The 21039-nt window shown below is 43.1% G+C and overlaps 2 protein-coding genes, 1 long non-coding RNA gene and 1 other non-coding gene across 11 annotated transcripts in view; 3 read left to right on the forward strand and 1 right to left on the reverse strand.

Moving 5' to 3' along the window:
• Positions 1-1333, forward strand: part of LOC119172119 (uncharacterized) — a 22012-nt gene extending 20679 nt beyond the window's left edge. For all 5 annotated transcript variants that reach the window (XM_037423120.2, XM_037423117.2, XM_075892945.1 and 2 more), the window contains one exon: positions 443-1333. In XM_037423120.2, the coding sequence (XP_037279017.2) occupies positions 443-1091 (649 nt within the window). In that variant the 3' untranslated portion in view covers positions 1092-1333. The remainder of the gene's footprint in view (positions 1-442) is intronic.
• Positions 1-15676, reverse strand: part of LOC119172121 (THAP domain-containing protein 1) — a 21956-nt gene extending 6280 nt beyond the window's left edge. The window contains exons 1-4 of one of the 4 annotated variants that reach the window (XM_075892942.1): positions 15382-15676; positions 13219-13480; positions 7654-9295; positions 1772-6667 (exon numbers count right to left, since the gene is read on the reverse strand). In XM_075892942.1, coding sequence (XP_075749057.1) covers positions 5150-6667; positions 7654-9295; positions 13219-13480; positions 15382-15508 — 3549 coding nt within the window. In that variant the 5' untranslated portion in view covers positions 15509-15676 and the 3' untranslated portion in view covers positions 1772-5149. Of the gene's footprint in view, positions 1-1771; positions 6668-7653; positions 9296-13218; positions 13481-15381 lie in introns of those variants that run through there. The other 3 variants (XM_075892944.1, XM_037423123.2, XM_075892943.1) reach the window with 3 other exon arrangements.
• Positions 15677-15988: 312 nt separating this feature from the next.
• Positions 15989-20745, forward strand: LOC119171415 (uncharacterized). Its single transcript, XR_005109815.2, has 2 exons — positions 15989-16596; positions 19850-20745. It is a non-coding gene; the product is annotated as an uncharacterized LOC119171415 (long non-coding RNA).
• On the forward strand, positions 16342-16496 carry LOC119173030 (U12 minor spliceosomal RNA). Its single transcript, XR_005109985.2, has one exon. It is a non-coding gene; the product is annotated as a U12 minor spliceosomal RNA (small nuclear RNA).
• Positions 20746-21039: the final 294 nt, after the last annotated feature.

Genomic DNA, 21039 nt, shown 5'->3' on the forward strand with positions numbered 1-21039 from the left:
GTTCTACACTCGCCTTTATGGCTAACAGCTGCGCTGACTAACACTTTCGGGTTTGTGTGCACATAAATACCCAGTTAAGTGTGCAAGAAGATGGCCGCTGCCGTAGCTTGATTGGTAAAGCATAGAGTTTGTTATTCGAAGGTAGCAGGTTCGGTTTATGCCGGTGGCAAGTTGTCTTTTTGTCTAGTTAGCTTCTCCACGTTTATATCATAATTACTACACTACTGTTAAACAGTACAATTAATGTCTCCTATATCTTTTTTGGCTTTATTAATATTGTATCAAAAAAATCAAGCCCTTAAAATTCCCCCTTTTATTCGTATGAGCTCATAGATTACAAAGTTTAAACGAGTTAGCAACAGGCCACACAATGCCAGCCTCCTGTGCCCCTCTTTAAGACCCACAAATTTAAATCGCAGTTTTTTTTTCCTATTGTTTGCAGGTTCGCAAGCTCTGTGCCTCGTTACCGAAAGTTAATATCCTGGATTCCTGCAGCAGCCTCAAAGCCAAGTGTGTCAACATTCTCTTCAGCGCCGCGTGCAGTGAAGTTAGCAAATGCTCCAGTCGTGCAAGCCGGTCACAGTGCACCCACTATCTTCGTAATAAAAAATGCAAGTCCACCAGAAATGGGAACGCCCCGAGATGCAGCTACGCCACCCGAAACAACATTGTCCACGAAAGCAGCCACATTGTCAGAAACGACTACAATGCCAGAAACAGGGGTAACCACATCGTCAAAGACGACTACAACGCCAGAAACGGAGGTAACCACATCGTCAGAGACGACTACAATGCCAGAAAAGGAGGTGGCCACATCATCAGATATGACGACAATGCCAGAAACGGGGGTAGCCACATCGTCAGAGACTGCTACATCTGCAGAAGTAGAAACACAAGTAGGGACAGAGGTGCAGCCTGGAACGAAGACACCGTTAGATATGGATAAACAATCGGAAGGGAGGATGCACGAAACGGATACCGAGCTAAACACTGAAACAATATCAGGTTCACACGATTCAGGAACGATTACAGACTCTCCCTCAGTACAAACAGTCACTGCCATATTTGTTTCCAGAACACTTGCTTCGTGAACTTGAGGCTTCAATATATGTGTACATAAATCAAAGAGACTGCACTCATTGGCACAAGTGACTGTGTGAAAGTGAGCGTTCATAAAAACAGGTGAAGTTGCATTATCCACTAAACACTAAGCTGAGCAGCTATGGTTTCACTGCTCCATGTCTGTACTACACACGTTTCATGTCTACTTGCTTCATGAATTTGAGGCTTCAATATATGTGTACATGAATTAAAGACTGCACTGATTGGCACATGTGACTGTGTGGAAGTGAGTGTTCATAAAAACAGGTGAAGTTGCATTATCCACTAATAACTAAGCTGAGCAGCTATGATTTCACTGCTCCATGTCTGTACTACACACGTTTCATGTCTACGCTGCAGATATTCTCTTGACAAACTTGTCACTGTACCCTCTAACACTGTTGAGAAACCTTGACGAATGTCTTGCGTAAAATTTTCGGTATTCATCTGTTAAAGAGTTATGAGCATACACCATCACAGGCTGAGAACACTGATCAATTCTCTAACTCAGTCAGGTGCCTTCCCTTTACAAAAAAGAAAAACTGGCTGTTCTGGCATTGCCTTCAGAATTATTTAGGAACAAACAACTTCAAGAGCAGTGCGATTTTTGCAGACGAAAATGGTCTTTGACAGCTTTTTCAATGAGAAAAGAACTGAATGGAAGCATACATAATTAGGTAAACTTTTACTGATGCATAACATGGCATAAATTTGAAATGGCATATTTACAGTGATGAAAGGTACAAGAGCACTTGTCTCATACAGATAAGCGATTCTAGAGGCCCAGCAACAACATTTATCCAAGCAATCAATTTTAAAGAATTGAAGAGCAGCACTAACTACAAGGAGGTGGGAGTGAATCACAAGAAAGCCACTTACAGAGCACTGCACGCGTTTATTTTGCACGTGTGTGTACGTATTCCATCTACTATTTTGCACTACTTTTACTTCAAATGTGAACAAACAACTAGCTGAAGGTCTTATTTCGTTAGGCTCATATTTTCTCATGACATTCTTAGCCAACCAGAAGACCTATTGGTTGAAAGAATTATAACAAACAGTGCCCAAAAGTTTAATAATTGATATACAAGCAAAATGAGGGTTTTGATTATAGAGAACTGCAACCCAACCCCTCCTATAGAACAGTTAGGTACCAGCAAAGGGTACAATTAACGTACAGTAGAGTCAGTGAACAATAATTGGCCCGGTATCTGCATGTTAATCTGCAAATGTCGTCGAAAGACGATACTCTTACGTGTGGAGAGGGTGAACAAAACATTTTTTGATGTTCTGCGGAAGAAAATCGGTGAAAGGTATTCTGAAGGCGCTGCGTTAGAGTGCCTTGAGCGTGCAGCGGAGGCGAACGTACGCATAAAGTCACGTCACATGTGAGACATAAGCGCCATCTGGCAGTTTTTTTTCGAAAACTAAGCGCGTGGCTCTGAGACGGGCGCGTCTCAGAGGTGATAAGGTGTAGAACGCAAGGCAACGGTTAAGTGCCACCACCATCTTGTCTTAGCAAAGCGTTGGAAATGCCGTTTCGTGCAAGCGTTGCATGGTCAGCACAGCGTGACAAGCGCTACGGTCCTTAAAATTACTTATTTATGCCTTTTCTAGTAAAAGGCACACATGCAGAATATATACGTGTTGTTATGGTGCCCCAGACATGCGCAATAATTGCTTATTATTTGGCAATTGCACAAGTATGAACGCTGAATCTTGAGCAACATTGGTGAGCGCTGCGGATGGGGTCCGCCGTTTCAAGTACCCGATGCTGTTAAGCGTGGACAAACAGACAAATGTATAGACAAATGTACAGACACACAGACAGACCCAAATTTTTGCGTCAAAGGTCCGCAAAAAAGACTATCGTCTTCAAAAATCTGTTTAACGGAAGTGCTGCTTAAATAGTAAATAAAACAGGTGCAAGATTTGTTTCATGCTTGTATTCAGCAACCTTGTTCATCTCTCAGTGAACCGAACTCCCGTTCCGGAAACGGAACATGTTTTCCTGGTCCCTTCAGGTTCCATTTAATGAGAGTCTACTGTATGTCAAACAGTTATGAACTATGCAAGAACCATAGCACATACTGTTAACTGCAAATCGATGGGCTTCATTTTTCCAGCTAACTCACTCATTATTCTTTCACAATGCACAGAAATATACTGTACACGCATGCATGTGCATACGCGTTCAAAATTTCCACTAATACTGGACCTTTTCCGGGTTCATACTGTGTGTAAGGAGCTAGGCATGCAATGGAAAGTATGCAAATTACCTAGTGTAACACAGCTCGACAGCGCTGGCATTGTGTCCATGAAAGCCAGAAAAGCACTAGGTGCTTTTCTATTGCCTAGTTACCACACATGGAAAGGTGCCATCGCGGCAGGAAGCACACTATTTGTGCCTAAAAGTCGGCGTCGGTGAGCTACACAGTGTCCCAAAATCCTCAAATAAACAAGCGAGCTGGAACTGAATCCAGCTCAACCTTAAAAAAGTAAAAAAAAATGAAAGGGCGGGGACAGTGAAACTGTCAAGAATGTTGCTTTTTGTCAACAGAAGTTGCATTATCTCATGTGCTTGAGCGTTATCTATCTTGCTCCGGGAATACTTTGGTTTAATTATGGAATTGTTCATGAAATGTAGCAATGTTCCCTTTTAGATGGTTGATCAATGTAATTCTTAAAAATAGGTTGCAGTTCAAAAAAGAAGGAAGCCACACTTTACCAAATGAACAAACCAGTACACCGATATAAAGTTTCATGATTTTACTACAACATGGAGACTCTTAAAAGCAAAAATGGAAGCACAGCAAGTTAAGGGCAATGCACCAGAATCTTATTCCGATTCTCTAAACTACATGTCATTAGTTGAAACACCCTACGGCGATAAACTGTCACGTTTACAAAGGTTTTATAATTGCTTAGCCACGAATGAACCATATGAAGCAATATGAAGTCAACAGGGAGTGAAGACTAGAAAAATGTATTGACTCGATAAAACACTGGTTCCCATTTGGAGATTCGATTCGAGAGAGCAGGGGGTTCAGTTAATGCCGTATTGAACCTGAGGTTTGGGCAGAGAGTCAGAAAAATTGAACGCTGAAGATTTTTAGTGCCTGAAATGACAAATGTTCTGATGTATTGGCATTTACAAGGCAGATTGGGAACTGCTAACTGGAAGGGAGCATACCCTTGTCTGCCAAATCACTTGGGCCTCCGCAGAGATTGAGGGATGGGAGAGATGGGGGAAATAGCCTCTTTTCCTTTTACATGCAAATTGTTGTGACACCACAATGCTTGCACCAAATCATGTAAATAGAACCGTATCTTCACTGCCTCATTCTTGATAAGACAACTATAGAACACCACCCTGCCATCGCTTCATCAGCCTAGCCAAAGGAAACACTTTCATGTAGCTATCTCGCAAGACTATACGTAGGAGTTCTCTCCAACTTTTTTTTCTGCAATTTCGCTTCAAAGTAGTAAAAAAATAAAATATTTTAGAAATATTTTTGAATTATTCAATACAGTTCGCACTAACACTACAATTTTTCAAACTTATTTAACATTCAAAGTTTATCTATTTGCACAGCTGTGTTAAGAGCCCCATTATGCAGAAATCCCAGAATAGAATGAGTGCATTGGCAATTAGGTGAAGTAGGTACAGGACGCAAATTTATCAGTGGCACCTGCATTTAACACTTTTGTGTGAGAAAAGCATGTCGCAATATTATTCATTATTCAGTGGGACCAATTAAAGTGCACTGCTGTATTTGCATTGTCAAAAAGAAACTGTTTAGCTTTGAAGCTACGCATGCAGTGATGCTGTCACACTCTCGCTCCAGCTCTGTAGCGTTGGCTACAGAGCTGGTAACAGGAGTTTTCTTAGAAACTCCTGTTACCATGGTATCCACGTGTCTTACGTGACTGGAGAAGAAAAGCAAAAGAAGAGCGTGAAGCTAAGAAGGAAAACCAATGCACTAATAGTTACATTGTATTTGTACACAACAGCAGTCGTAATGTCTGCAACCTCAAAGAATTTGGGTCACTGACCTGCTTCCAAATTTTCTGGGGTGGAAACGTAAAGTATCTCGAAAACCCGATTTCCTTCGCCTGAGGACTCGCCACAAAACAGTTCACGCTGTCCGCCCTCTGCACAAATCATATTTAAAACTTGTGCCCCGTCACCAGGGAACGATCCTACAACATTAACAATGGGCGAGCCCGTCGCTGAAGGAAACGCAGGCGGCTCCGCTGCGTCTTTTGGACAATTTGTTTGCTGTAATGCAACTTTCTGCGTTTCGTTGTCTGCAACAGTGCCTCGCACAGAACTTAATGCATAGGTCGCAGATACCGTTCCTTTAGAAGTAGTGTCAGCACCCACAATGTTCAATAGTTGAGCTAGGTCTTTGGGAGGAGAAGCCAGCTCTCTCCGCAGACTTCCCTCCGACAGAAAGTCTTTCGTTTTAGCTGCTACATTCGCAGACTCTGTACAAGAAGGGTTTGATGCCTGATGTAAGCGACTGGAACACCCGATTGCCAAGGCATCTTTTCTAACCATCGAGGAAACCCCATTCGTCCTGGAAGCTTTAGGAAGCAGTACATTTGACTTCACCATTGATTGGTGACATTTTTTTCTTGCAATCGCTGATCGTTCAGCACCTTTTTTTTTTCTTGGCATGGTGACAATGTGAACACGATTGGAAGGCTTGTCTGTTGCACCAGTCAGCCATTTCGATGGTGCCATAAACTCCGTAGTGGGTTCAAAATAATCCGTTTGGTCGGCATTACTGCAGTCTCCACGTGTGTTTTGGACAACAGTCTCCTCCGCGAGTTCATTATCACATTCTGGAGCTGCAGTGGTACCTCCAGCACCCAGCGTCACACTGTCGTCTGTCCGAATGTCATTCAATATATCCGACGGTTTCGTGTAGACCACTTGCAGTAACTGCTCTCCTTCCTGTGGCGTAGAGTTTCCAGCAAGTACCTTTGCAAAATGGCGAGTTAAAGACTTTTTCCCAGTCTCAGAACCCCTGACACTTTTCAGTTTGTGAACGCTATCTGGGCACATAATCAAGGGAGCATATTTTGTGGAAGGCTGATCTCTTTCTGCTGGCAGGTCCAGACTCTCATTTGTGGCAATATTGTCCGGCACTGTAGTCTCAGAACGTGCATCTATGTCATCAGCGTCAGACTGCTCGCTCACCTCACTCGGTCCTTCTTCTGTTCGATTCTCCACTAAATGAACGTCTACAACATCTGGGAGTTCGTGAATGTCGTCTATGTCTCCCATGTTGGGCAGTGTCTCTCCGGTGGGGGATGGTGGCTCCCGGTTCAAGGCAGTGCTGTTGCCAACAGCATCAACATGGCGCTTCAAGGTGGAGCAACTCGGCAGTGACAGCAGCCCGGACTGGTATATGAGGCGGTAGCCACGTGGAGACACCGTATTCCACAGGAGACAGCACTGCAGCGTCTCTTCTCGCCACCGGTGCTTGGGCTGGCCCAGACAGCGGAGCTGCTCCTCTAAAAATAGGCAGCGTGCATCACCGCTGGCCACTCGTTCCTAAATAAATAAATAAAAATGGGGAGGGGGAAAACTCCACAATTTATTTCACAAGAAGGAAAAAAGAAACACAATCCTAAGTCAAACATGCACAAACATCTGCTATTGCGAAACATGTGCTATCGCGATATAACGGTGGAACACATGGTCTTTTTGTCACGGTCTCATACTGACGTGCCTTGACTGTCACAAGGCAAATAAGTGCTTTCAGCCAGCATCACCAAAGTGCTAGAATATTGCCCAGGCTAGCACTGTGTGTGCTTACCAGCTGCCAGACATGCATAGCGCTTGAAACACGCACGCAGCGTAACGGCGTCGGCCAGAGCAAAATTCTATGGCTACGATGATACCAGCTGGAAGCAATGGATTGCCTAGAGACAATCAAGGTATGTCACTACCAGACTGAGCCAAAAGCAACGCGCTCCATTGTTTGTGTTTCCTCTCTTAGAGATAGTACACGAGCAAATCATTTTTCCATTCCTGCTGACAAAGAGTCAACAATTGCTTGCTGATGTACAGTGCTCACAAACTGAAACACGAAATCAAAACTTTCAATATAACAATTTTTACACACAATTGCTCAAAATAACCCCGTCATGTTGCAGTGAATCTGGTCACTAAAGGTTATGATGGCTCTGATCTGTGTGAACAAGCCAACATTAAGCCAATATTACGTGAAGTGAAAATAGTACTAGTAGCGAAATGGTAGGCCTTACTAAGCCATGAACCAACACATCTAGAGCTACTGTGACACATCATGTCGTGAGCAACGTGTACAGTTTTTGCTTCCTTACTTGAATTTCCCAAGAAAGCAGCATAAATTCAGTACCTCATATTTTGCTAAACAGGATTGTCACTGGTCCCTGCACTATCTTTGAACATGAGGTGGAACAGTTATACTTTGATGAACACTAGAAAAAAATCTATATAATTTTTTTGGGGAGAATGCCACTACAATGCAACAGTATTCATTTTTGCCATCTTGCCTGAAACTGGGTGAGACGCAGCTCCTTGACGATGGTCTGAGCACGCTTGGCCTCCAGCCGTGCAGTGGACAGCTCCTGCTGCAGATGTTGCTTGTGGGTCTGAAGTCTGAGGCACTTCCGTTGCAATGTTTTGAGCCGCTGGCACAGGTGTCGCAGCCGTGGCCTGTTGAGCAGTGTTTGTGACCCCACCGTTCTTCGCGTAGGGAGTTTCTCACGCACTTCAGGCTGGCTCGCAGTCACTGGACAGTCGGGAATCAACAACTGACTCGGAGATTTCGAACGATGAGCAGATGCTGAGTGCGGGGAGACTGTGTGCCTCAACTTACCTGAATAGTCTACTTCTACCACACGCCTGACATTACTTGAAGACCCTCTGCTAAGCTGACTTGTGGTTACTGGACTGTCAAAAATCAACAACTGACTTGGAGACTTCGATCGGCGAGTAGATGTTAAGTGCGGAGTCACTGTGTGCCTCGGCTTATTCGGACAGTCTACTTGCTCTACCACACGTGGGACATTACTTGAAGACTCTCTTTTGTTCACCACTCTCCCCACCTTCACTATGTGCCTTGGCGTTTTTGGCCGGACGGCTTTCACCATGCCCAGAGTAGTTCTCAATGCACATGATGTCGCTACATTGCTTTCACTCGCATTGATCAACCTGCTTGTTAGTGGGTTTGCACTACCTGATACTACAGTGTTTGATAGACGCCCAGAACTCAGCAGCAATTCCTTCACCGCTTCAGGTTTAATTCCCGAAGGCGCAACTGCCACAAGCTTTTGCTTACAGGAAGCTGTTGTGGCTGTGGAACTGTTTGTTAACATCAATATACGAGACCCAGGCTCTGCTGCCAGCCTTTGTGGTGCACGCATCGGTGGTGTGCTCACAGAGACCACAACTGCTTCTGATGACGGTGCACTCGGCTCCAGTTGTGATGACTCGCCCTGTTGCACCATCTCACTAGAGGAGGGATTGAGCGATAACACCATGCCTGCCTGTGGCGACACTAAACAGGGCAGCTGGGAGTCCGTTGTAGACGACGATTGGCTGCACGAGATTGCGGCTGCATTGATTGAACTAGGTACAAGTGTCTTTGAATTGCTAGCAGCATCTTCAACAACCTTGACAGCAGCAACAGTAGTTTCAGACACCGGATCTAAAGCAGTCACAATTGAGGCTTCAATGCAAGCGGCTGTCACAGTTCCTTCTTCATTCTCCAGCTGCATGGAGCTTACCAGAGGTCTTTCCGTAGCACATGAGTTGGTTGCAGCTTCTGCTGAGTTTGCAGAAAGCATAGAAGGTGATTTCTGCAAGCTTTGCATGCTATAGATAACCAAATTCGAGGTGGAGTTATTCATCACCGAATTCTGTAAACAAGATGCTGGAGTTAATGTCGATGAAAAACTCTGGTTGTGTTGCCCTGCAGTTGCTGAAACAGCTGGCAACTCTTGCACTAGGTCTGAGCAATCAGCAAGGTTTCTGTGGCCCGCTCTGCAACGTGCCTTCGGCTCAGGCGCACAAGCTCTCTTCAATTTCTCTTTAGTAGCAGTCAATGATGTGGTGGTCATCGTATTTCCTGCCACAGTGCCTGACACTTCCACCGTCACTTGAGTATTGTCTGTCAAACTGCCTGATGTCAACCTAAAAAGAGAGTTGGATCAACATTGTGATCTGGGTGTCCAGCACAAGACATAACCAGGCCTAATTTCCATCAACACGTGCAAAACACCTAAGCAACACTACAGTAGCCACCCGTGTTGTTTTCACTTCGTTTTATTATTACATTTTAACACGACAGTGTTTAATGCCGGGGTCCACCATGGCTTCGCTGACGTATATCAGTCACGGATGTGATGCTGTAAAATATTAACAGGTAGCAAAGCAAAAAATTGGCCCCGTATCTGCGTGTTACACTGCAAACGTTGACAAAATTATAGTCTTGCGTCTGGAGAGAGTGAACAAAACATTTATTTAATTTCTGCACAAGAAAATCGGTGAATGGTATACTGGAGGCGCTGCATTACAGTGTCTCGAGCCTGCGGTGGAGGCAAACGAGTGCATCAAGTCACGTCACATGTGAGACTTGAGCGCTATCTGGCAGTTATCTTGGAAAACGAAGTGCGCATCTCGGAGGTGATAAGGTGTAGAACGCAAAGCGACGGGCACGTGCCACCACCGTGTCATCTTAGCAAAGCTTTGGAAACACTTGCCTTTTCCTGCAGGCGTTGCCTGGTAAGCGCAACGTGATAAACGCTGCGGTTCTTATAATTACTGATGTATGCCTTTCCTAGTAAGAGACACACATACAGAATATTGACGTGTTGTTATGGTGCCTCAGATATGCACATTGATTGCTTTTTAATTGACAATTGCACAAGTAGAACGCTGAATCTTGAGCAATATCGGTGGGCGCTGCGGATGGGGTCGGCTGTTTGGAGTATCGTTTGGCTACTTCGGTGCCGTTTAGGGTACTGTTAAGGGCGGACAAACAGACAAATGCACAGACAGACAGACGGACCAAGGCTATTGCGTTGAAGGTCCCAAAAATGACTATCGTCTTAAAAACAAGAAGAAAAAAATTCGCCACTATGTGTCGAACATTCGACCTCTCGCTTCCCTGCGTGCAGCGAAACCACTAAGCCACAGAGCATTTATTGTCCAGCTTGCTAACAGCAAGCTATTTATGTACACTGTATACTGTTAGCAGTCCTCAGTGTTCAGCAACTCTAGCGGCTTTTTGTTATCATTTGAGATATGTTGTGAAGCCTGAGCATAGGACATGCTCTAAATATCGTCGCCCCGCCAGCCCCGCACGTCGCTATGCTTGCGCACGCTTATCTTGTGAATGCGGTGTACGTTTTGTGCTTCTATCGCAACTTTGTTTTGAAGTTACAGTGGTCAAAGAGAGCACGAAGGTCACTTTGCAGGCTGCCATGGCCGCATTTGCGGGAAGGAGCGTAATGTTCACACATGAACAAGTTAGCTCTGTGACAGCTCTTTGCGATCGTCCTCTGTAAACTTGTGCATTTGTTTTCTGCACTTTTCTTTGTGTTAGAGCTTTAAGCCTCGAGCTGTGATAGTTGTTTGCCCGCGCTCATCCTGTGTGCTCATTTCGTGCATGCTTTCTGCTTGAGGTACGCACTGCAAGTTTCGAGCTGCTTGCCATTCTTCGCATGACATTACAATTTGTAGCTGTAGTATTCATTACTTTGCTCTTGTCGTGAAACAATGTCCAATAAATGTTCAACTGCCTCTGTGAAGACACGTTTAACATTAGTGTATGACCGATTCGTAGACAGAGGGGTCAGCTATGTTTTTTAATGTAATGTGTTTGGTCGAAAGAATTAGCCTCGTAGCTCACCTCAACACGGTGATCACTGCGGTTGATGTAGCTGTATTATCATGGATGAAAAAACCTCTCGCTTTACAGTAGGGCAACAGGCATGACACATCTACTTTGTGCTCTGCATCGGCCTCATTAGGTAAACTTGAACATTCACGTAATTATGTGAGAAAAGAACAAGATGAGATCCTTGTGTTGTTGTTGTTGATGTAAGACAGCGAAATGTATCATGCACCATATGCGATATGAAAGCCGAATAGTGAAAAAAAAAAAAAACAAGAGTTCTGTCACTGGTGTAAAATAACTACCTAAGGAAGACAATTTTTTGCACGATTAACATCTTTGTCCAAAAACTCACGCAATAATATACAACAGTTAATTGTTTTCAAAGGGCAAAACAAAAACCGTGTCGTTACGACTGTCCATTGTTTCTATAACTGTCAATGTCACTGCTTAGCTTTGCAAAAGACAGGCAGAATTCTACAATAACTGTACAACTGGTAGACAACATTATTAAAAAAATAAACACAAAATACCTCCTATGCTGATCATAGGCTTGAGCCCAAGCGCGCTTTGTGCCTCACCGGGAGAAAAAGCTCTCTAACCATCCTCGCTTTATGACCACCGAAAGCCAATCAAATGACATGACTTTCAAAATATAAAAGAAGAAAAGTAAACTTGCTGGCATGTAAACATCAGCATCGACTATTATGTACCAGACCTCACTGTAAACAATTCTAATTTCGTCCACAGTGGTGGGCAATAAACGAGCGAGTAATAAGCAATCACCTAACGGTCAAGCAACAAGATAGACAACAGTGCAACAAACAGATGCCGTCATTGCCATGAAATTGAGACTGCGTGCTCATGCATGACCACATGTGCGAGCAGCAGTCGCTGTGACAGAATAAACGAATCTCAAGTGAAAAAACAAACATGAAGATTACAGTCCAGGAAAAAAATTCATTGTAAACACAAAAGGTGCCAGCACTTGCTTGCTCTGCTATAACGAGTTAAAATATTCACGCATTTTTTCCAATATAGAGAGTGCCGAAAACATGCCTAGACCACTTGTGACACATTCAAACACCAACGCATATTATATCATGTTTGACCACGCACGGATCAAAACCTTTCAGTGTGTATCACGGACTCATTCCGACCTACACTTGATACGAATTTCAGCCAGCCAGAACAAAGAGAATCGACTGCTACCGCAACCGCATAAATACCTTCCATACACACATGGAGCTTCGCCCATTCCAGCAGCTTGCCAGACCATGGACAGCATCACCTACTAGGCAATAAGGCAGCACCCAGGTTAAAAAGGTCTATACTTTCCTTGGCCTCTGTTAGTTTAAGTTGTGTCAGACAGCTAAATAAGCCCCTGATCCATACATTTCTTTTTATCCTATCATTGCAAAGGTCTTGTCCCGGCAGACATGATGCCCTCAAGTAGCATGCGAGAGTGCATTTGTCAACTGTCAGCTTGTAATAAGTTCACACGCTAAGTGAATGCCACCTGGCAAAGAGGAATGTTTCAAATTTGCTTCCACGGCCGCGAATGGCACTGGCCAACACCCACAGGATTACATGCATAGGTGTTGTGTCAGCAGCCTCGTGTGTTATGTAGGCAACCCAAGAGAATGAGCACGGACTGCTGGTAACAGTGGCAGTGTCCATACCACAGTGCGCATAACTGTGCCGGATATGCTTGGTATGCGTACATACTATGTACCGTCAACAGTTGCCAGGTAGCAATAATGTAACCTACTCGAGTACCGTGAGTGAGCAGGCGATAAACAGGAATGCAATACAATGTGGGCAATGGAATAACCACCGCTGTAGCACAAGTAGTAGAGCATTAGAAAAATGAGCATTCAGAACGATGGTAATTTACAAGTCAATGAAAATAAAACATGAAGATGTGAAAACAACCTAGCTCATTCATTTCTGTTTCAATACAGAATTCTGCTCCCAAGACCAGCGTGGTTCAGTCAGAAAGAATGAGCTGAAGGGCTGAGTACCTTCACCATTTTTCATATCTCTATTGCTCATTGTAAGTTTGAAGTAGGTACGCATACAATGCTTTATTTCTGTTTGTTTGTACTTCCTTTCAGCCTGCCCGTGCTTCTGCAGTGCAGTAGTGTGCACAAGAGACAAAATGAAATTGCTTATCTTCTTTACCGCTACCACAAGGTCAGTTTTCCACCGAGCTCACCGTTTTCTCTTGCGTCCTCGTTGTGGCCTAGCAACGCTTTCCTCAGTGGCGGAGCTTGTTTCCAGCAGCTTCAGTGCATCGCCCTTTTGCGGGGACAGGCGACGGGCCAATTGCATCTCGGGAGGGTATCCCGGGAATATGGACGGCACAGCATTTGGGAGGAGACGGCGTATTTTGAGATCCCGGCGGAAGTCCTCCTCGCGGAAGTGCAGACTACACACTTTGCTTCGATCGCTTGGGCACCATGGTTTATTACTCGTGCCTGCATAACAAGCAAAGATGAACAATTAGCTCTGCTTTGACCAACTATACAAAAAATGCCCACAGTTATTTTGAGTACACTCAAACCTCGATATAACGAACCTGGATATAACGAAATATCGGTTATAACAACACAAATTTAGAATACACCTTTATAATAAATTTTCAGTTATAACAAAGTTACTTTTATGTAAATGCGACTTTGCTACAATGAAGCTTGAGTGTATTCATTTTATGTAGTGTAACACAAGTGCATGTGCAGTGTTAGTATTAGCCTTCCAGGACAATTTCTGCTTTACCTGTAAACAAACAATTACTATCCATACCCATTAATATATACTGTTCTTCAAGTCAGGTTAAACAGGAAAAAGTAACACATGGAAACTATAATAACACTCGCTTTCTTGACTGACAACTGGATGTCATTCTGCTGGACTTGTCCACTTTTATAAAAGAAAATGTTCAGCTGTACTGTATATATTCTTGTAGATACAAAGCGATACATGCAAGGCATAAATTTTTAAGGGGCAATTCGGGTTCGCGCAACCTCATTGAGGTTGCGTGAACACAGAACCCAGCTACAGATGCCAATCAAGCTGGCCTCTTTTGCACTCACAGTGCTATATCAGTGCTGCGTGCACTATAAATGCAAAAAAAAAAAAAATTCCAGCATAGCCCATTCTACCGTGGCTGTTGAAATCAATGCAATCGGCATGCAAACAACATGGAGACAGTGCACCAAAGACACATTCAAGTACAATCAGTGACCATTCTCACATTTGCAATGCTTCAGGTTTGTTGCTAATTGCTTATGCAAGAATTGAGATTGACAAAACTTTTCTTTTTGATGTTTTCCTTAATGTAAAATGTTATGGAAAGGTAGATTCTGCTGATGGAAACTTCTGCGCAAAATATGCATCAGCCTTCTCTGTAGCCAACTTTGTAAATTTCTCACTGTATTTTTCACTCCTCTGTAACTGCCCCCCCCCCCCCCCCCGCTTTTTTTTTTTTTTTTTTGCCACTCCTTGTTCAATGTATGCACGAGGTTCAAAGGTGTCAGAACAAACCCACGAGTGAGATACTGGACAAGTTTGCACAAAAAGGTGGCGACAAGCAAGACGAGACATTACAAAAATAGTGTCAATCTTTTTTTATTCTTAAGTGCCTCACTCTGTTCACTTTTTTTTTTCTTTTATTGGGCTGCTTCCATATTTTCAACTCCTTCAGTTATTGCCTGCTGTCCTGCTAGGTAATTCAGCTGCACAGCTATTCCGTGTATGAGGCATTTGTAACGAATCTACACATTGTCTTGTTGGCTCAATGCACACATATCCAATGCCACGTTCCCAGTGCCACTGAATTAGTGCCCTTGACCACCTTGTCTACTTGGGCCCAATCCTACCGGGACAACGGCCAAGAGATTGCCACATACTCAGTGGCACATCTACCGTGACACTGACTACTTTAGCTCTGCCTACTTGGACAGTCTCGTTCTAGAGCACTGGATTAATTGGCACGTACTCGAACTGCCCGAGTTGTTTACTGGGGCAACTGAACAACAAAGAGCGAGGGAATGCTCTTGCAATGCTCGCCTGTCTATTTGGACAAATGTGAACACCTACCGAGTGATGAAGGTTAGCGCGAGATCGCAGTTTGAAGTGTGATTAGTGTCTTGAAAACGTTACTCGTCACACGAAAAAGACAAACCCATTTTCAATTTGGAACAATGAATCTAATGCACGGAGACCTCGAAGTACTGAAGTTGAGCGTGCTGCAACACAACGAGACGGCGCAAACTAACAGTCGCGAACGTTGTCAGCCTTTGACAACGGGTTCGCAAGCGACAGACGGCGACTGCAACTACATTCACTCACAGCAGCGTTCACCGTAGCTGCGTATTACCATTAGCTTTGCGAGCGATCCGTCGTAGCCACTCGACACGAATCTTCGTGACGGGAAACTCGTGAAACGAGTAATTGTTCGATGGGCCCGGTGTCGACTTGCAGAATGGTACGCAGCACTGCACCATTTCGCTACGCAAACACGGTCCTCGGGTTTGTGAGATTCCCTCAGTTGTGCCAATCGCTGTCGCACATAGCTGTCAGTAAATATAGAATCGTAACGGCACCAAACTGACGGTACCACCGAGCAAAGCTTGCATACGATGCGGGAACCATAATCATAGCGGGTCAGCAAGGGCCCAAAACCCGAACTTAGAACAGACTCCAAGCTAAGTGTCGCTAATATTCACGCCGTCGGCCCATCGCTACGCATAGCCTCAGAGATTTAAATTTTTATACTCGTTGAAAACCATTGCTAACCAGTAAGTAAACTACCGCTTATGCTTTAAACATAAATTATTAAATGTTTTATTTATTTATTTGTCATTTATTGCTAGCGTACGCAGTCTAAACACAAGTACTACAACTTTCATAATAGCTCTATAAAATTTGTGCAAGTTTCAAAATCTTGAGTATAAAAGCTGTGAAAAAAATGCGCAAAAGTTTGTGCAGAATAGTACGTTTGCCATTTTTAGCGTTATTTTTATGCGTCAGCTTCATAACCGCATTTTTTTGAGGTAGCCAAGCCAAGTAATATTTGCATCTCAACGCGCCGACGAATTTAGCAAACTGTGAGATGGTCCGAACGCAAGCTTTAACTTGTTTTAAATAAAGAAATGAAGTAAATGATTAATATTCAATAAAAGGTGCGCTTGAGGTAAAATTACAAAACTTAAACGTGTAAAATAATTGGACGAACTTTAGAGTTGTGAACATAAACTGTCAAAAATTACTTCGCGTACCTTGCGCATTTAGTATGGTCGTTGTTGGTCAGTCTCATTACCCATGCCCTTATCAATTCGTGCCTTAAACTAATGAGTAAGGAAAATAACGAGCCGGATTGACGCCCGGCTCCACCGTACTCGCAATACGGTCGGAATTTTTGCGGGGGCACAGGTCGTCCCAGGGGCGCCCCGCCTACTTTTGTGGGGTGCTCGGGTTGTTGCGATCTGCCCCAAACCTGAAATGAAAATCATGATTAACTTGGATGGACATGTCGCTGCGGGTTGGTTGAGTCACCGTCGAAGTGGTCTTCCCGTACTGCTGATGAGTAATGGTATGTGTCGAGTGCAATGTCATTCATTTTCACGCAGATAAGAATAACGTTAGTTGGTGAATGTTGCAGAACATCAAGGCCCCACTCTGAAAGAAAGGGCGGATGCTCCAACAATGAAATATGTCAATGGCCCGGTTATCCATGTAATTCCGGCATCCAAACTCATTATAAGTGCCAAATGAACTTTCTGCATCGTCGGTGACCTACTCATTAGAGTTGATTGATTGATATGTGGGGTTTAACGTCACAAAACCACTATATGATTATGAGAGACGCCGTAGTGGAGGAATCCAGAAATTTCGACCACCTGGGGTTCTTTAACGTGCACCCAAATCTGAGCACACGGGCTTACAACATTTCCGCCTCCATCGGAAATCCAGCCGCCGCAGCCAGGATTCGATCCCGCGACCTGCGGGTCAGCAGCCGAGTACCTTAGCCACTAGACCACCGCGGCGGGGCGACTCATTAGAGTTACAGCGCGTGAATCGATCACTAGATCTTATGTCAAACACGACCAAGTGAATTGCTATCAAAGGACTACATTGTCAAATGAGTTAGTCAAGCAGCTTTGCCCTGCCTACTTTTTTTTTTTTTTAAATCAATGAGACAACAGAGCATCATTCGCTGTAGTACTCTACCTTGCACACAATTACTTTGGTTTCCGTGCGCCAGTTGACCCATTTGATTAGATTTCATGCACCAAATGTACTTTCTTAGAGGGCTTCGTCTCTCAGATAGAGTGACCAGAAGGTTGATTGCCAATGCCTTGTTGTTGTTGTTGTTTCCCTGTGCAAATGGCTCGTACCCAAAGGAGGGGATTGGCCGATTATAAGGTGAATTCGCCCTATACTTTCAGCATTGCGTCATTACTACAGAACTTTTGTAACTTTGAAGAAAAATAGTGAGACCGTAATTCAGCAATAAAATTGTTTAGTCGCAGTGATGTATGCCTGAACCGCGAATAAAACATCCCTGTGGCTGAAACCCAGTGTAGAGGCTCCAAATGAAAGATCAGGTTGTGATAATTGCAAGCCCAGTCTTTGAAGAGGTGGTGCTAGTATGCTTTGCCTGAATACATCGAAACGGCAACAATGTAATAAAAAATGACTGATTGTTTCCTCTTGATTACAGTAAATGCACATAGGGGAATTCAATATACCTGATCTATGCGAGTAAAAATTGAGGGAGATAACGTGGCAACGAAATTTCGTGATGACAACTTCCATCATCCTTGAATTGGACAGTTCACTGCGCCAGGGAAATAACAAGTGTTTGTACTCTGGAGAAGCCATAAGTGCAGGGTCTGATAAATTTTGCCCGATTTTAAGTGTGCGAAATTGCGCCACCGTAATGTATACTGCATGAGGGAAAATAGGAATAATTGGTGTCGAAAGCGATGCCTTCGCAAAAGAATCAGCTATTTCGTTTAACAACAAACCTTTGTGCCCTGGTGTCCAGATTAAATGAATACTTCGGAGATGACAGGGAACCAATGATTTAAAAAGTTTCAGTATGGGTGAGCGACCAGATGTGGACAGGGAAGAGCACAATGATTGCTACGACTGGAACGGAAATGTTTACCTTTCGCAAAGCTAACATTATTGCCATGAATTCAGCCAGAAAGACAGGAAGAAAATGAAGTAAGCGAAGTGAAAATGACCAATCAAGTACGGGGCAATATATTCCAACGCCTGATTTTTCATGTGATTTAGATGCGTCCGTTGCTATAATGACATTTGTTGGCAGAGTACTTAAATGGTCCTGCAATAAACCATTTAAAATGCCTGTCGGTAATAGCTTAGCGTGAGTTGGGAAGATATCATGGTAAACAATTTCTGGAGAATTTTGTTGCTCAATTAAAGGAATCAGATCACGAAGTTGTACATTTAGAGGCTGAAGTAACGATTGAACAAATACTATTTGTGGTTTGTGAAATCTGGGCCAATGCATGGAGAAGAATAGGTCGGGATTGGAAATAAAAATAATTTGTTCAGGGTTAAACGGTGCTTCATATAGTCGTAAAAAGGTCTGCACAGTGATGATGTTAAAGCGACATAATAAGGTTGGTATTCGTGCTTCAAGGTATAACACTGCATTTGCAGTATACTTTGGAAGTCCTAAGCAGAGCCGTAAAGCCTCTCTTTCCAATAGAACGAGCGGCCGAAGTTTGTAGGCTGGCGCACCAGAAAAAAGAATGCACAGGTCTAACACAGGTCGGACATACATTTTATATATAATCAAAAGTGCCGTCCTTCTCATACCTGATCTACAATTGCTCAACCTCCGCAATACGCCCATCGCGCGTACTGCTTTTGTCGCGATGTATTCAATGTGAGGGTGCCAATTTAGATGTTCATTATACATAACTCCAAGATATTTCAATGATTGTACTTGTTGGATATCTTGAAGCTTGTAATTAATAGATATGTGCACGGGATCTTTGATAGGAAAAACGAGAATAGCACATTTACCGGTATTCAGGTTCAAGATCAATCCATCCAGCCAATGTTCTATTTCATTAAGATATGCTTGCAAGATAGTGTAGAGACAGTGGAAGTCATGTGCCATAGCAAAGAAAGCAATGTCATCGGCATAAACATAGGTTTTCACATCTGGATGAACGGGGATGGTACTAAGCAATATGTTGAATAATACAGGGGAAAGTACTGACCCTGAGGTACACCTCGGGTTTGCTTGTGCTTACAGGAAGAGAAACCGTCTTGATAACAATAGAATTCTCTTCTATTTAAAAATTTCGTCACCCATGCTACTATACAAGGTGGAAGACCATGACTTCATAACCGATTAGTCAAGATAGAATACTCTACACTATCGTATGCTTTACATATGTCTAATGTTACTAAAGCCGCAAACTGCTTTTTGTGACGGGCAATATGAATACGACTTTCCAGATCTACATGTGCATGCCATATGGAATATCCAGATCTAAAGCCAATTTGGGATGGACTCAACAGTTGTTTCTCGTTAATAAACCTAATTTTTATTGTCCTGCTTTTCCCAATTGCCTTTTTTTTTCCTTGCCCAAGTTCTCCACTTGCTACTTATATCAGTGCTTCCATATTCACTTATTCTTAATATTTGCAATATTGTTTTTATTTTATTTTCTGTCATTGTTAAATAAATAAATTATAACATATATTTAAGACATTTCTTCTGAAGTTACTCAGTTCATGATCAGTCTCCCAGCGTGGGTGTGTGCCATGGCTTCATGATTCTACTTGATTCTTTGCAGAATCACCTGTGAACCTCATCAGCGTAGGTGAAGGCTTACTCCACAGGCTAGTGACTAATTGTATTTGTTTGCAATCTGTTCACACTATGGTTGAACATCACTTGTTTTTACCTTCTGTCACAGATGCACGCGCGTAACACTGGGTGTTTCAATAAATGTGCCCAGAATCCTTAAAAAACAAGAAAATGGGATATTTGTTTGACGCCTTCACAATTGTTTGTTACGTAACTACAGACTTCCTAATATGGCTAAGGACATAATCTGAGATAGCAATTAGAGAAGTTATAGTAATTAACTTCTTAGTAAAGTTAGATGGCTATGTTAAATGGAACAATTGAAGTTGTTCATGTAATAACTGCCACGTAATAAAACTCAACCATGAAAACGGTGAAACTGAAGGCCTACGAGCGCAACTGCCATATTCATCTGAGGCCTCCAGAATGAGGCACCTAATACAACAGAAAGAGAAATTATGAAGACAGCAAGCAAATAACACATCTTCCTGATTTTTTTTTTTTTCAATTTAGGACACATTTCTTGAAACAACCTGTACAGTAAACTCTCAGTAAATAGAAATCTGCTTTATCCTGAACTGCTGCCTAAATAGAACAACTGCGTTTGATATGATTGGTTTCATACTTTTATTGTGCACCCTCATGGGACATAATTTCCCAGTCCCTTCAGGTTCTACCTAATGAGCGTTTACTCTATATCGAGAGAGACATACAGTATCACTTTTTACGACTGCTCTGTATTTCATAATTCTTGTTTCCTATCGCTTATTCGTCGGGGCCTGTTTTCAAAGTAGCCTAGTACTGTACTTTGGTATCCTCGTCTTTACACCAATGTGTTATGTCAGTTCATGTATGTTTGAATAAACTCAATGCTGAACTTCAGTGGTACCAGTGTGCATTCGTGTTCACGAGAGGCATTGCAATTTCATGCTGTGTGTTCACCTCAATGATGAATAGCAGAATTTTGTAAATAGTCCTCCGTGCACTTGAATGACCATTTTCGTTCCACACTGGCAGCCAAATATTTGTGAGAGGATAGCGATGTTACATATGCATACTGTATTTGTCATTTATCTGACTGCATACACTTCTGTGCACCATCCTTTTTTTTTCTTCTGATAAGGCATTTCTAATTTGCACTTATTTCAATTGAACATTGCTTTTTGGTGCACAGAT

Source organism: Rhipicephalus microplus, chromosome 4, assembly GCF_043290135.1.
Source record: "Rhipicephalus microplus isolate Deutch F79 chromosome 4, USDA_Rmic, whole genome shotgun sequence".
NCBI classification, from domain to species: Eukaryota; Metazoa; Arthropoda; class Arachnida; order Ixodida; family Ixodidae; genus Rhipicephalus; species Rhipicephalus microplus.